The 15,970-nt window shown below is 36.2% G+C and overlaps 1 protein-coding gene across 1 annotated transcript in view; it reads left to right on the top strand.

The window, feature by feature from the left end:
* Positions 1 to 15,970, top strand: part of CFTR (CF transmembrane conductance regulator) — a 171,218-nt gene that overhangs the window by 45,904 nt on the left and 109,344 nt on the right. The window contains exons 4-9 of the mRNA XM_046021027.1: positions 3,460 to 3,675; positions 6,150 to 6,239; positions 7,268 to 7,431; positions 8,212 to 8,337; positions 12,169 to 12,415; positions 14,323 to 14,415. Coding sequence (XP_045876983.1) covers positions 3,460 to 3,675; positions 6,150 to 6,239; positions 7,268 to 7,431; positions 8,212 to 8,337; positions 12,169 to 12,415; positions 14,323 to 14,415 — 936 coding nt within the window. The remainder of the gene's footprint in view (positions 1 to 3,459; positions 3,676 to 6,149; positions 6,240 to 7,267; positions 7,432 to 8,211; positions 8,338 to 12,168; positions 12,416 to 14,322; positions 14,416 to 15,970) is intronic.

The raw sequence follows: 15,970 nt of genomic DNA, 5'->3' as shown, positions 1-15,970 counted from the left end.
GAGGAAGTAGGCTCCCTGCTGAGCAGAGACCCCCATGCGGGGCTCGATCCCAGGACCCTGAGAACAGGACCTGAGCTGAAGGCAGAGGCTTAACACACTGAGCCACCCAGGCACCCCTCCTCTTTTTGATTAGTTTCTCATTTTTTCAAATGGAATTTGGAATCCCTTTTCCATTGATTCAACAAATAATCACTGAGTGGATATTTTGTGTTAGATTTTATGCATCATGTTGAGATTGTTGTAGAAACCAAAACAAACTGTCCCTACTAGTTTGGTGCTCAAATTTCAGTTCCAAAGAATCTACTTGAAATTCTGGTGAAGACTGTGTTAGTCTTACAAATTAACTTGGATGAGAATGGAATTTTCATCGTGTTCAGTTTTTCTTTGTGGATAATTTTTAAGTCCTTCAGATTTTTATTTAAGACTTTATGTCTTAGTAATGTTTGGAAAATACATTTAAGATATATATATATATTTGTATATATATACGCATATATATATTTGGTATTTATAATGTCTCTTATTAAATTATATCAATTGTTATATTAATGAGATCCTTATTTAATATTATGCTTGGTATAAAGGAACTTATTTTCTTAGTATAATTATTTTTTTAAACTTCTACCCATTATACTCTTGATTCACATAAATTTGTTGTATGGATAGTCATATTCTATGTTGATAATAATAATTTTCACTTTTTAAAAAGATTTTATTTATTTATGTGAGAGAGAGCATGAGAGGGGAGAAGGTCAGAGGGAGAAACAGACTCACCATGGAGCTGGAAGCTTGATGCGGGACTCGAACCTGGTACTCAAGGATCATGACCTGAGCCGAAGGCAGTCACTCAACTGAACTGAGCCACCCAGGCGCTCTAATTTTCACTTCTTTATGATAATCATACATCGATCATTTCTCTTGAGTTGTATCAGCTAAAAGTTCTGGAAAAATGTTTAATTGTTCTAATAACCAGTATTTCTATTGTTTGTGTTTGCCTAAACCTAAAGGTAATGCTTCTAGAGTTTTATTACTTACTTTATTAGTATTATTTAATTAGGTGCTGATTGTTGTCTTGAGGGAGAATTTCTTTCTTATGTTAATGTAACACTTTTATATTCAAGTGTATTTAGAATGTATCAATGCCAGTTTTGATTGACTCTTTACAGTTGTTTCTTGAGATAATCATAGATTCCTCTATAGTCTATTAGTACTCTATTAATTTCTCAATATTGAGAAATCTTAACTTCTTAATATTTCTCAAATAATTTCTAGTATTGCTGAGATAGACATAAAATATATTTAAAACAAGTTGAGATGATGATGATGATGATGGTGATGATTTTGCTGACCACACACCATAGAAAATCATGTAACTTTAGAAGTTCTTCAACTAATTGTGTACCTTTATCAGAAGAAACAACTGTGCTTTGGACTTAGAAATGTATTTTTTAAAGTAGCCTTGTAATTGCAAGCCTGAACAAAGTTTCTCTTTTCACCTGAATTTTCTTTCATGATCTGAGTATCAGACAGACTTCCCTTTTTCTAGAAGCATCTGGCCCTGTCCAAGGTATGCGGGTAGAACAGAATAATGAAAGGATTTAGACTCATCTATAGTGATTTGAGCTTTGGTATGGAGGATCCTTATGGAAGACCAGATATGGCTCCCAGCAGGTCTTTTCAGTCTTCTTAAATTTTCTCTGGGAGGCTGATCTGAATTGAGACTCAAGATTATTCCCACCAGGAAAGCAATCACTTGTGTATCTAACTTGACTCTCTCTACCCAAATAGTCTTCTGAACTCACACTGTTCTGACCTGCATCCCCCTGAGTAGATGCTGCCTATGGCGGTGGCAAGATACGGACCAGCAAAATTGCCAAAGGAATCTCTAGCCTCTGTCAGGTGACTCCTCAGACTCAGATCATATAAACAGAGATGTTAGCACTGGAGGGGACCTTCAAGATCACCTTGCCCCCACTTGGTTTATCAGTGGGGAAAATGTCCAGAGAAAGGAAGAGATTAAGGTGACATAGATAGTATAGGTAATATAGATAGGAACTTGGGTTTCATGACTCTGAATTTCACTGTTGCAGTAGCTTAAAAATAGATATGCAGGCTTCTATTATCTAAGTGAAACATTAAGTGAATTTCATCTTGGTTTGTGTCATAAAATATGTAATAAATATGTAATAATAAAAACAATAAACACGTAATAAACAATATAATGAAATGTAATCAAATTTTCAAATAAATTTATGTTAGTCCTTACGACATTTGAGGTTCAGTCGGCTTCCACTATTCTATTTGGTGGCAAATTGGGAAATTTCTTTAGTCCCAGAATAGTCCAAACCACGAAGTATATGAAGCTTTCACATTTCAAGAATAGAGGACTTTGTTATTCCTAGTCGTTTATAGGGATGATTTTTGTAAAAGACTCTGTTTCAGAGATCAAGCTTGTTACCATCGTTTTCCTTCTTTAAAAAAAAAAAAATCAGATGTTATCTGTAAGTGGTTCCATTGTAAATACTAGAGAACATGCTGCTTCAAACAGATTAGGGAAAATACTATTGAGGGGAGGGTTGGAGTGCTGACTTTGTCCTTGAATGTTGACAGTTCCATGTTGTGGTGAGATTTATGTTGGTTTGCTATTTGCAGATGATCCTATAATATTGACATTTTTCTCTACCAAAAATAAACTACATTTTTTTCTATGAATATGAACCCTCCCAGAGTAGCACTACTGATGTCTTTGTGGAATAGCCATTACTGTTCAAAGAGATTATGTCATCTTTTGGTTGAGGCAAGATGAAACTAATTCAGTACTGACATAGTAAAATAGATGCCTGAATCAGATTAAGACATATTTTGCTTATTTTGTTAAAAACTGCAGCTGAATAACCACTTACCAAGTAGGTCTGTTGTGAAAGAGATGGCAGGTTATGGGAAAAATATACTGGCTAGACAGTGGCAGGGAGTGTAGTTCAAATTACTCAAGAGGAAGAACACTTAGGTACAACTGTACATTTCTAATTCTAAAAACTCTGTGTACAGCTCAACTGCCCAAATATCTCATGTGTGTCATGATAATCAACTGAAAATATTTCATAAACCCTGCTTTGTAGCTACAGTAGTGCTATGTAGATTGTTATTATGTAGGTCATTAGTAATGAACACACCATTCCAGAAACCACAGCTTTGCTCTATGGTTACTATTCACTTTTCAGTCAAAATACCCTATATGTTAACTCATCTCCAAATGACTTTTGCTGGAACCAAAAATCTAACCTTATTTCAAAACATAAAGATATTGAAAGTAATGTCAAGTGTTTTACATACCGTGTGGCCCTCTGTGTAGTCCCGTTTTAGGTCCTCCTCTAAAAATGAGAATCCTTGTGTTGAAATTATGGGGCCATTTGATGAAAGGGAAATGAAATCTAATTTCTTTGTTTTTCCTGTTTTCAGGAGGTCACCAAATCGGTCCAGCCTCTGTTATTGGGAAGAATCATAGCTTCCTACGATCCAGATAACAAGGAAGAACGCTCTATCGCGATTTACCTAGCTATAGGTTTATGCCTTCTCTTTGTCATGAGGACGCTGCTCCTGCACCCAGCCATTTTTGGCCTTCATCGTATTGGAATGCAGATGAGGATAGCTATGTTTAGCTTGATTTATAAGAAGGTAATGCTTTCTTGCACAGTCTCCGTGGTTTAAATGTCTTAAACATCATGTTGATATACATATGGGATAAACACAAGTCAGTTTTGTATGCTTGTGAAGTAAATGGCAGCAGTAATTAATGTTTCTACTTGGTAATTAATTCAGTTCATTTCAGCTAATAATTATTGATCATCTTCTATAAACTGCCTGTATTATGGATTTCATTTTTTAAAACTAGTCATGTCATCATTTTTTGGAATTTTTGGCTCCCCATTAAAATAATACTTACTGTCTGCATTAAAGTTGTTGACAAAATATTATCTTGTGGTAAAATGCCATGTATCATTATGTTCGATAATGAGTATAGTATGCAGTTGTTAGTGATAATCCAAGCACTAACAGTATCTACCTTAATTAGTTGTGATACTCATCCACTATTTTATTTTGAGTTAGATTTTTGTCATCCTGTGAGTTCTGAAAATTAAAAATTTTTGCAACAACACATGCATGGCAACCCTAAGATCTTTTTCTGCTTTTCTGTATGCATTTTCCAGTCAGAAGGCCAAGTTGCTGAAGGTTGAATTAGGTGAATACAGATTAAGACCTACCTATCTTACAAAAACAATTTAAGATCATTTCAGTGACATGTGTTTTCTAGACTATGTGTGACTGCTTGGCTCTACCAAGTCATTATAGAAAGCTCTTTTGGTTGAATCATTTGAATATTGCTTTACCCTTCTTTTCTTTTTCTTCCCCCCAATGTGAAAACTTTATATACTTGGCTTATAAGGGACACTGATCTGAAATTACCTAGCAAATAACCCATAACACTTCCATAATATAAATGCAAGGTCAAGTGTACTGTAAAACCTTGATAGTCATACTTTATTGTTCAAAACAGCCTTTTATGGAGGCATAAGAAAAAAAATGGAGTCCACAGTTTAATCAGATCACCTCAGCTACAATCTCCTCAGTTCACAAGTACCAGGAAAACATATGTAATATATCAACAAAAATTTTATTTTGATCCAGAAATTTTAGGTAAGTGAATAAATTATCAGGTATTACTTGGGAGGTAGAATTGCATGCATGAATATTAAAAGTAGTTCAATTCAGTCTAAAAAATATTTATAAAAAGTGCTTATTATCATCATAATAAGTGATAGCTAATGACGTACATTACAAGCTTCTAAGTGAGCTAGGTGTATTATTTCATTTATTTCCTCCAAAACTCTCTATGGTAGGAACTATTATCCCTGTTTTATGCATAAAATATTTTAAGAAACCAAGACCTAAAAAGTATAGAGAATTGTGAAAAAACTTCAAAATTTCTGAAATGGGTAAATCATAGTCCTTGATGTGGAGGATTTTCCAAATATTAGAGTGGAAAAGCACTGGAATAATATAAAAGGCAAATTGTGTTATATAGGAGGAGAGAGGTATAAAGTACTCTGGGCTAATGGGGAGGAGAGATCAAAGAAGGAGCAGGTTAGTTTGTAAATAAGTCCATATATAACACTGAGCACAAATACAGCCAATATATGTGCTTTCAGATCCAGAACACATTCAGGAAAGATTTGAAGTTATTTTATCTGTCCTTTTTTCTATGTTATTACCTGGTTTATTTACCCCTCTGGGCACATTTATTGGCCTGCCTTGGCATCATCACCAGAAAATGCAGTTGAATCTTCATGTGGCTGTGGTTGGGTCCCTAAAGTGAGCCTAAAGTTAACTGGTTCCATATCTGACCAGCTCCATCCACATGGCAGGCAGCTACTAACTCTAATAGTATCCCAGATTTTGTCCCACAATGCTGTTTTGCTTTGTTCTAAAGTCTGCAGCTATGATACATTCAAAATTATATTTTAAATAATGAAACTAAATATATAAATGTCAAATCACTATGTTGTACACCTGAAACTAAGACCAGATTGTATGTCAACTATACCTCAATTAAAAATTAAGAAATACAAGAAAATAATGAATCTAAATACAAACTAAATTATCTTTACCTGTGAATTTACCTGTGACCAGAAGATAGAGATAATTAAATGAACAAATATTTACTGAAGTGCTTACTCTGCACATAGCTCCCTGGTAAGCCCTCTGGAGAACTCAAAATCACCTGAGACAGACAGTCTGTTACTGAATCATGTGTAATCCAGCTCTATGGAAATTTCCCTGTCATCTGTTCTAATAGTGTTTTGAAATTAACTGCTTTGATTCCTTCATCTGTGCTTATCTAAATGCTAGTCACTATTCCACACCTATCTTAAATTCTACCTCCTCAATAAAATCCAGATTTTCATAACTAGATATGTGGACCTTCTCTTAACCACCCTATTAATATATACTCATTTATATAAGTTTATGTATATAAATATAAATTAACTCATTCATTGTATCATATATGTGTACTAGGTTACCTTGAGGCAACTATTCATATCTTTGTCTTCTCTTTGTCATGATCACCTAACTTCCCATTTTCCCTTTAGACTTTAAAGCTGTCAAGCCGTGTTCTGGATAAAATAAGTATTGGACAACTTGTTAGTCTCCTTTCCAACAACCTGAACAAATTTGATGAAGTACGTACCTACTGATTTAATCTTTTCTGCATTATTGTTATAACTCATACAAGCCCAAGGGTTTTCCGGGTCAGTTAACAGTGATAATGGGGTTAAGTTATACACACCCCTACCTTGCCTATTTCTGCCCTCGATGGTTGTATAGCAGAGCACCATTCTGGGGTTTCATAGTACCACCCAGTGCAAAGACATCTTAGCTCACTGTGTATTTAATGAAGTTTTTCAAAATTCAAGTTTTATCAGATCTTTCCTTTTAATACTTTAAGTTTCCTTTTAATACTTTAAATCAGTTATTTACTTTGGCCGAATATGATACTCTGAACAATTCTTATTCAGTGCTCTCTTATTACACAAATAAATGCAAGGTCTTCGAGGACAGACCGTGTAGTGTATTTTATTTAATTAATTAATTAATTAATTTATTTTTATTTATTTATTTAGTGTATTTATTTATTTATTCTCGGTATTTAACAGGTTGTTAAACCCACAGCAGGCACTAAATAAGTTACTATTAAATTAAGCATGCATTTATTCTTAATATTTTGTCAGGTGATAGAGTTGATATACTGAGAGCCTTTGGAAACCCCTTTACTCTTGCGTGTTTACACCATGGCTCTTGCATTAGTCAAATAGAAGTAATGGGGAGGGCACGTTTTGCATGGAGCACTGGGTGTTGTGAAAAAAGAATGAATACTGTTACGCTGAAAAAATAAATAAAATGGAAAAAAAAAAAAAAAAAAAAGTAAGTTATGAAAAATAAATCCCTGACATGCTACTTAAGATAGTTCATCTTAAGCCCATTTAAAAATACACTGAAAAATGCAATGACTCGAAATTTGTTCCTTGGGAAATCCTAGTCTATTTGTAGAATGTTTAAGCACGTTGCTGTGTGCTCCATGGAATGAATGCCTTGATGTTAGCATTTTGAGAACCATGATGTGTTTGATTGTCTAAGTTCTCTGTGCTCACTTTCATCTAGGCTTGTTTGTCTGTCCATCACTGGTTTTCACTGTGATTTTATTTTCCAGGGACTTGCATTGGCACATTTTGTGTGGATTGCTCCTTTACAAGTGACGCTCTTGATGGGGCTGCTCTGGGATTTGTTACAAGCCTCCGCCTTCTGTGGTCTTGCTTTCCTCATAGTCCTCGCCCTTTTTCAAGCCGGGTTGGGGAGAATGATGATGAAGTACAGGTAGCAGCACTCTAGTTATATAGCTTGGAAGGGTTTTAAATTAGATTTTCACAAAGTCTATTGTAGTAAATCCAGGACCACTCTATTTACTGAACCAGGATCTACTTACTGGGTGTCACTGAAAAAGAATTATTTTAATGGTGTATATAATACTCCCTATATCAACAGGGCATTTTTTTGGTTTATCAGCCTGTAGAATTTCTTTTTGAATATGTGAAGATTCAGTTCATTTGTATTGATCATAAGGGTTAGGTAGAAGGGATAATGCGTGTATGTGTATGGGAGGGAATGCATATATTTTGGATGGAGTTTCATAAGTTTTTCTTACTCTGGTTCATGGATCATCACACCAGAACCTTAGTTACTTTTTATTACAGAATGAATCAGTGATACCAGTCCCAGTGTATGATAGAGGACTTCTAGAGTATGTCAGCTAGAAGATGATAGAATGTATACAAATTTTGGAGTCTGTTAGCTCTTGGCTTGAATTCCAAGTCACTTTGCCTCACTGAGTCTCTGGTTTTTCATCTTTAAAATGGAGATAACCACTTTTTGTGGAGCACCATGAAGTGTCCTATACTGGGGCAGTCTATGGAATGTGTCTAATAGTGTCTGGTACATAAAGGGCATTTACTAAAAGATAACTATTATTTTTGTTACCATCTATCGGATAGTAAAATAAATGTCCACCTGTTTAGTAAGTGTGGCCTCTTAAAAAAACTTTTGTAGTTCTTAGTGACAATTTGACTTGGTTTTACTAAGTATTTGATTGATTTACAGAGATCAGAGAGCTGGAAAGATCAACGAAAGACTCGTGATCACCTCAGAAATGATTGAAAATATCCAATCTGTTAAGGCATATTGCTGGGAGGAAGCAATGGAAAAAATGATTGAAAGCATAAGACAGTAAGTCCTTCTTATAATTTCAATATCATTAACCAGTTAATGTTTAATATTTTAAAAATGAGTATATCACCGTGGACTTACTTCCAGTTCATATTTGAAGTTTCTATCAATTGTTTTAAGTTATATCAATATTCATGCATCACTATTAAGTGGCATAAAGTCACTTTCATGGGCTGTACTTTCATGTAGTTGGTAAAGTGTGTTATTTTTCATTACAAGGATATTTATGCCTTATAGAAAAATCTCCTATATGTGTTTCTAGCTGTTTATTATACTTGCTTGACTAAAATAATGATCACGATGCTGGAGGGTGAATGAAACCTTAAATGAACTACCAGAGTCATAACTGTATAATTCTGAACCAAATAAGCAGTTTTCTGTTACTCCATTTCACTTAACTTCCGTTACGGCTCATGAAAAATGAAACCCTTCTCTTCGGTTAAAATACCATGTCATTGGGGCACCTGGGTGGCTCAGTCGGTTAAGCCTCTGCTTTCAGCTCAGGTCATGATCCCAGGGTCCTGGGATCGAGTCCCACATCGGGCTCCCTGCTCAGCAGAGAGCCTGCTTCTCCCTCTGCCTGCCACTCTGCCTACTTGTGCTCTCTATCTCTCTGTCAAATGAATAAATAAAATCTTAAAAAAAAAAAAAAAAAAAGAAGTAGAAGCCTCAGATAGGAGTTCCCATCACAGTCATGGGCTCAGTGTCCTTACTCGCAGGAATCTGATCAGAGTTTTCCCTAAAAGTAACTGGTTGGGTTGTTTGTTAAAAAAAAAAAAAAAAATCATATCATTGTTCTTCTTTAACCTAAGAGTAACAGTGCAGGTAATATCCATAAACTGTGTTTCTAAAAACCTCGTTATAGAGAGGTCAGCTGAAGCAATGAAAGCCATCACCTGAGATAGAATCAGTAACTTGGCAGCTGTCTCTAGTCTTGTTTCACCTCAGATATCCTCTCTTTCACGATCAGTAAAGATTATATCCAGCAAAAAGTACGGCCCAGATTGAGATATGATTCCTGACAGTCTGGGACACAATATAAATTAGGACATTTCTGCAGCCGTGAGACCATTTTTTCTTCAGTCAACGTCCACGTTCTACAAACTGCAGTCGAAAAGGATTCTAGGAGACTGAGTGATAGACGTACTACTGTTGAAGACCGATAATTTCAGGTCCTATAGCACATGAGAGTTTCACAGGGAAAAAGTGTACAAGCAGAGTACCTCTTGGATGGTGTGAATATGGTTATGAGGAATTGGGGCTGCTGATTCTGGTAGACAGTGCTAACTGAGCTGCAGGTGTGTGATTGGAACAACAAAAGAAATGCTGAAATATTAAGTCCTTTGCCATGTAAATAGAAGGAGTGAAAGAGTAAATATTTCCCAAACATCATTGGTCACCTGTTTTTATTATGCCTTTTAAGACAAATCCAGGAAAGGAATTGTATTTTCTTTCCAGAAACATCCTTAAAGATCTTAGGGAATTGTTTAGTCAGTAAGCACAGGCATACCAAGAAAGGGATGAGGAGTTGATCACAAGATCTGGTTGTCTCGGACCTGAAGTTAAACTCCTGGTCATTCTAGGTGCTGACTTTTCTTGACTTTGGTTTTTATTTTTCTTCCTCAAAAGATGAAATTCATCCTTTCTATTTCGTATTTCTGTCTGACCAATTCTAATACCAAATGGTTGGTTGTAACGTGTATAATCTAATTCCTTAATCTGGCATGAAATTGTTACCCAAAAAGGCTGGGAAGTGCTGACATAAATATGGGAAAGCAAGAGTTGTTTCTACTCAAAAAAATAAAATGTGATATTCTGGAAGAAATTGCCAGGATATGCTTCAAAGGGGTGATTACCTCAGGCCCAGGCCTATTGAACTGGGCAGAGACTGTGTAAAACTCCCTGGCAATCTGCTCCTTTACTGCTCTTCTGTAATAAAGTCACTTTCAAGTTCTTTTTTTTTAAAATAAGAAACTGATAAAATATTTTTATGACTCATAAAGTACAAGTGATTTTATTATGGAGAATACTGCTTTCTACAAATGTGTTCCCTATAAATGTTCTTGAGTCCATTATTCTTTTCTTGTCATACCACTTCTTCCATTTTCCTCAATGGTTTCTAACACATTTCAACAACAATTCTCACAAATTTGTGAACATTTTGGTGAACAGGGTTTTCTAGCATTTTATTAACATCAGCCTAGTCAATATTATTCTTTTTTTTTTTTTTTTCTGTTGAAGATTAAGGATTCTAAGCATAGATTCTTAGTGCCAGGCCCTCTGCTGTGCTCTCATTTATCGTGGCAATGACTCTCCCTGAGAGATGGTGTGTTTCTCTTCTACACATGTGGATGTATGTAAGATGGCGTAGCTATCACTGGCAGAACCAGGAGTCAAACCCCAATGAAATTCCAAAATCCCAGTCTGCCTTCAGTTCCAAATGATTGAAATAAGTAAGCCTTAGACCACGTTAGAATGTGAATCACTGTCTAGGTTGGGCACATGGAACTTAATTTTCTTTATCAGAATGCTTAGGATTAGACTTTTTTTCAGCCTAAAAAAAGAAAAAAGAAAAAAAAAATTTTTCCCCCTGAATTCTACCACTTGAGAATGAGCACATCTCTGAATTTTACAAATGTGTGAAACTAGCCCCCAGATGCCAGGCACAGTTCTTGTGTTGCTCCTTCACCACAGAACCCTCTGTTTCTCTGTTCCTGGCTGCCTTTCCCCCAGCAAGAGCCGAAGAGGAGGATCACAACTGACTTTAATTTTTCTGGTCCTGGCAGAGTGGGGTGGAGGTTGAAGGCAGCTTTGTTCTCTTATTACCAGCATCGGCACTCCCTGTTTTCTGTCTGCTAGAGTACTGAATCCTCTTTGATATGTGTTAGAAAAAAAAAAAATGTTCACATTTGCAGTTCAGACTAGAAGGCCAGAAGTAAAAATGATTGTTGCAGGGGCACCTGGTTGCTCAGTCGGTGGAGTGTGCAATTCTTGATGCTGGGGTTGTGGGTTTGAACGCCAGGATGAGTGTAGAGATTATTTAGAAATCAAATCTTTAGAAAGATGATTTTTGCAAGTAATTATACTAAAGTGAGAGACAGAGAGGATAGAGTAGCTATTCTTTTCTAACTTTTCAAAAGCTACCTGCAACAGAATCGCTTGGGTTCTAGTTTAAAACATGGATTCTGGAAGCCTATTGAAGACTCAGTATCTCTCAGTGGTGGGCCTGAGGCTGTATTTTAACAAGTCTCTCAGGTGATTTTTCACCCATGCTAAGGTTTGAGAAACCATACCTTTGTTGCTTAGATGTTGTTTTCAGTGTTCCCCAAAGCCAAGCTAGAATTTCTAAAATGTTAAGAATCCATTAGGAAATCACAAAGGAAAAAACCACATTTTCCTTTATAACTCTTACAATGTTGTCCTCATTTCCACACTTAATTGCTTGAAACACCAACCAACAAATAAAAAATTGGAATCAAAGTCTTACTAATCTGATGAACTAATAATGAAGTGATTAAAGATATTAACATATTGTTATCATAACAATAGAAATAATAATTGAGATTATGAATTATAATTTAAAAATAATATTTACAGCTATGATGTCCAAGACACTGGTGCATTCATTACCATCCCTCTCTCAGAGAAGGTAACTGAGGCCCAGGGAGATTAAATAACTTGCCCAAAATCACACAGCTCATATAGGGTGGTGCTAGGATCAGAACGCAGACAGAAAGCCTTGAGAGCCTCTGGTTAGGTTTTTACATTCCAAGATGCCTGGTATTTGTAAAGTTAATAAGAATCCCAAATTTTATATATTTTTTTTTATAGAACAGAACTGAAACTGACCCGGAAGGCAGCCTATGTGAGATACTTCAATAGCTCAGCCTTCTTCTTCTCAGGGTTCTTTGTGGTGTTTTTATCTGTGCTTCCCTATGCACTGATCAAAACAATCGGCCTCCGAAAAATATTCACAACCATCTCATTCTGCATCGTTTTGCGCATGGCAGTCACTCGGCAATTCCCCTGGGCTGTACAAACATGGTATGACTCTCTTGGAGCAATAAACAAAATACAGGTAATGTACTTAACTGGGCATCGTATGCAATGATTTTAGAACGGTTTTGAACTTTTATAGCAAGCAAACTCTCTGGAAATGAAGTCTTGGTCTTGGGCTGGTTTGATGCACAGGATTTCCTATCTTGGTATCTATGTGTGGTCTAATGAGCCCTTGTGATGAAGCCCAGTGAAATAAATGAAGGCCTGTGAGATTCTCTTAAATCAAAGAAGTTGAAGAAAATACTGTTTCTGTATCCTGGAGAATTTTATTTAAGTAATCAACCAATAGATCAGTTCTAATGAACTTGTCGAATGTGCAAAGAATTGACCAGGAAGTTATAAAATATTCCAGCTAAAACTGAGAATATTCACCTTAAACTTCTAAAAAAATTTCCAACATACTTTCCAGAATGTAAGATAGATGAGAGTGGCATTTTATGTCACACGCTGGCAATGCTGATGTAGCTGGTAGCTTGGAAGAGAAGTTCTAAAACCTTCAGGTGATTATACCCAGTATATGTAAAGCTAATTGAATCACCAGCATGAATTTCTGTGTGGTTATAATTTTTATAATTAATGTGCAGATCAAAAATATATTATTATACTTTTTTGATATTCATTTAAATATTTAACCAGAAAAAAAATCACTGTGATAGAAGGAAAAATGAGGGTGCACCATGAGCCACTTTTAGGTCATTCTGCCATTATGTAATCTTGGCCAGACTTTGCCAGTGGTTGCCCATAGACCTAATTTTGGCCTTGAAACTGTTTCTACTTGATCTTTAAATTAAAGACAAACAAACAACTCATTTGCATTAGTTGCGAGCATTTAAAAGGTGGGGGATGTTACATATACAATAAATCGTATCTTCAGCCTCTTTTGAAGAATTGGAATATGTAGCAACTGGGTCCTCTTTCCTTATAAGCTGTGGCGACTCCTCCCTCAAAGGGGGACTGCCCTCTCCAGTTCTACACAATCTCTACTCAGGCACCCTCCTTAAGTTTATCTTCTTGAAAATATGTGAGTTTGAGATCTCTGGGTTAGACTAATTGGAGAATGTAGCTCAGAACCATAGCAGCTCTTGGACTAATCTTATTTCGTCTGTTAACCCTTCTCAACTGAGAGAGAGAGAGAAGAGAGAACATGAACATACATACAGACTCAAAGAGAGAACATCGCAAAGACAGGGAGAGTCAGTGAACAGGAACACTGGCAAAGAAACAAAACTGGGAGAAGAGAGAAACCAAAATAGAGATAGTGAGTAAGAGAAGACTAGAGGAGAAAAAGCAAAAGTGAGGCAAGGAGCAGGCTGTCCTCTATACCTGCTGCGGTGAGGACTTCAGGATATAGGCACTTAATTCCTCCTGATGCTCCCACCCTTCCTCATAGAATCCTCCCAATGTCTAATAAAGCCCTTCTTTTAGAGTCAAGGTTCTGATGCTTTAAAATCAGTTATATCAGATCTTCATACGTTTACGTAACCCAGAGAAATGATGCTATCGATGTTTCTAATAAGGAGGGTGCTGCAGATGTGAAAACATTAGCTTTCTGTCTGTCCTAATGTTGAATTGAGGTACATTGGTGGGTAACTCAGGGAGGCCTTATAAATTTATCACCCAGGTTCATATGTAAGAATAGAAGGAAGAATCAGTTGTGTGTTACAATCTAATAATGTATAAAACCAGTTTTATAAAATAGCACACGTTTGAAAAGCGACTTTCAAATGTGATAAATCCAAGTGCTTGGCAAATTAACTTTAGAACATTGTGAACAATTATTTTATTAAGAAGTAACTTCTAATATATTCAATAATCTCCATAAAATCCAAATACAGGGTACAGAACCATCAGAGTATAAAATAGGTATAATAATGCAGTAATGCTATTCTAATTCTACAATATGTTTTTGCCTTCTTTTGTAAACAGGATTTCTTACAAAAGCAAGAGTATAAGACGTTGGAATATAACTTAACAACTACAGAAGTAGTGATGGAGAATGTAACAGCCTTCTGGGAGGAGGTCAGAATTCTTTGTTTAATTGTTTGCTCTAAATACTTCAGCGTTTTCTCCTTTGTGAACCTGGTTTTCATCCTAATAGACAAGAAAGTTAGAATGATAATTGAACTGGTAGCTCCGGGAGGGGAGCTGCAACACTTACTCGATCAATTACAATTGATAGGTTTGGAGCTCGGAAAGAGCAAGGGCGTGAATTCTAGCTCTGCCATTTCTTCTGTGTGTAATCAAGATCAAATTACTTGTGGAGAACTTGGTTCCCCAGCCATAAAATGAAATATTAATATTTCCCTTGCAACCAGTGCCTGGTTTCTTGCAAGTTTGTTATGAAGCATGAAGCGTGAAGTGCTTGGCAGAGTACCATGCACATAATAGTTCCTCAGGAAATGCTCCCTTCTGTGATGTCATGTTCCTGTCCAGTGTGTTTGCAACATAGTGGTCTACATAAAGATGTAGGAAAGACACATGCCTGTGTTCTTTTCTATTTTTACTTATTTCCATTCCCTCTTAAAAATTCTCTTGTATATCTCCAAGTCAGAAAAATATTATCAGGGATATTCAGACTCTCAGGAAGCAATATTTGATGATTGAGAACACCTATTGAGTTCCTATTATCATTTATATCTGTGGAGTAAAGATAGACGTTATGAAACCACTGTCCTATTTCTACATTTTCTAAAATATCTGAAACTGGTTTTATTTATATAAGCAACTTGATAGCCAGGACTACACTTCACTTCATTTTTGAAGATACAGGTTAGAGAATAATTCTTTATCTGCCTAGCAAAATTGTTTGTGGGAAAGTGTCATGTCAGAAAGGGATCAGATTGATTTTACTTCTTTGTTTTTAGGAGTTTCAAAGGCCCTTCTAGGCATGAGGGGAAAATAAGAAGTTTAACATTTTCCCTCCTAATTTCAGACAAAATTGTTTCCCTGCTTGCTGTGAAAATCTTTCATTTCCCCCTTCTTTCATCATGTAAAATAGGTGGCATGTTTGAAACCTTACTCTGTGCCAGGGCCTAGGATAAGTGCTTTAAACGTGTTGTCTCATTTAATTCACTTAACATTCCTGTGACCTAAGTAATTTACTGATAACAAAATGGAAGCTAAGAAAACTTAAGGGTCCTGCTTCAGCTCACACACCTGTCAGAAACTGAAGCCAGAATTTGGACCGAGAAGTCATAGTCTACAAGCCATTCACCCGACTGTTGCCTCCCATCTGGCTACATCCCCATCCTTCAGTCTTTATCATCTGTCAAACTCCGGATACTTCTTGATCACATTTGCTCAGGATAGTGGTGCTTGTTTGCAAATGTTACACTCTGAAATCTTGTTCCCAGCCCAGAATTTCCTAACCGTTCAGCTCTGTTTCTAAATCCCACCTATACTGTAGTCTTTCAGGTTCAAGGTTTCTAGTTTCTTCAGTGCTCCCTTTGGACCCTGCCTGTTTGAACATCTGCTTATTCCAAGACCAGTCATTTCAGTTCTTCTACAATTCTCTCAATTCCCCTTTCCTTCTACTGAATCCTGTGCTGCAAAACATTACTTTATGGACCTTGGT

This window comes from Meles meles, chromosome 10 (genome assembly GCF_922984935.1).
Source record: "Meles meles chromosome 10, mMelMel3.1 paternal haplotype, whole genome shotgun sequence".
Classification (NCBI taxonomy): Eukaryota; Metazoa; Chordata; class Mammalia; order Carnivora; family Mustelidae; genus Meles; species Meles meles.
Note: the sequence above shows the minus strand (reverse complement) of the source record. Positions and strands in the feature narration are given on the sequence as shown.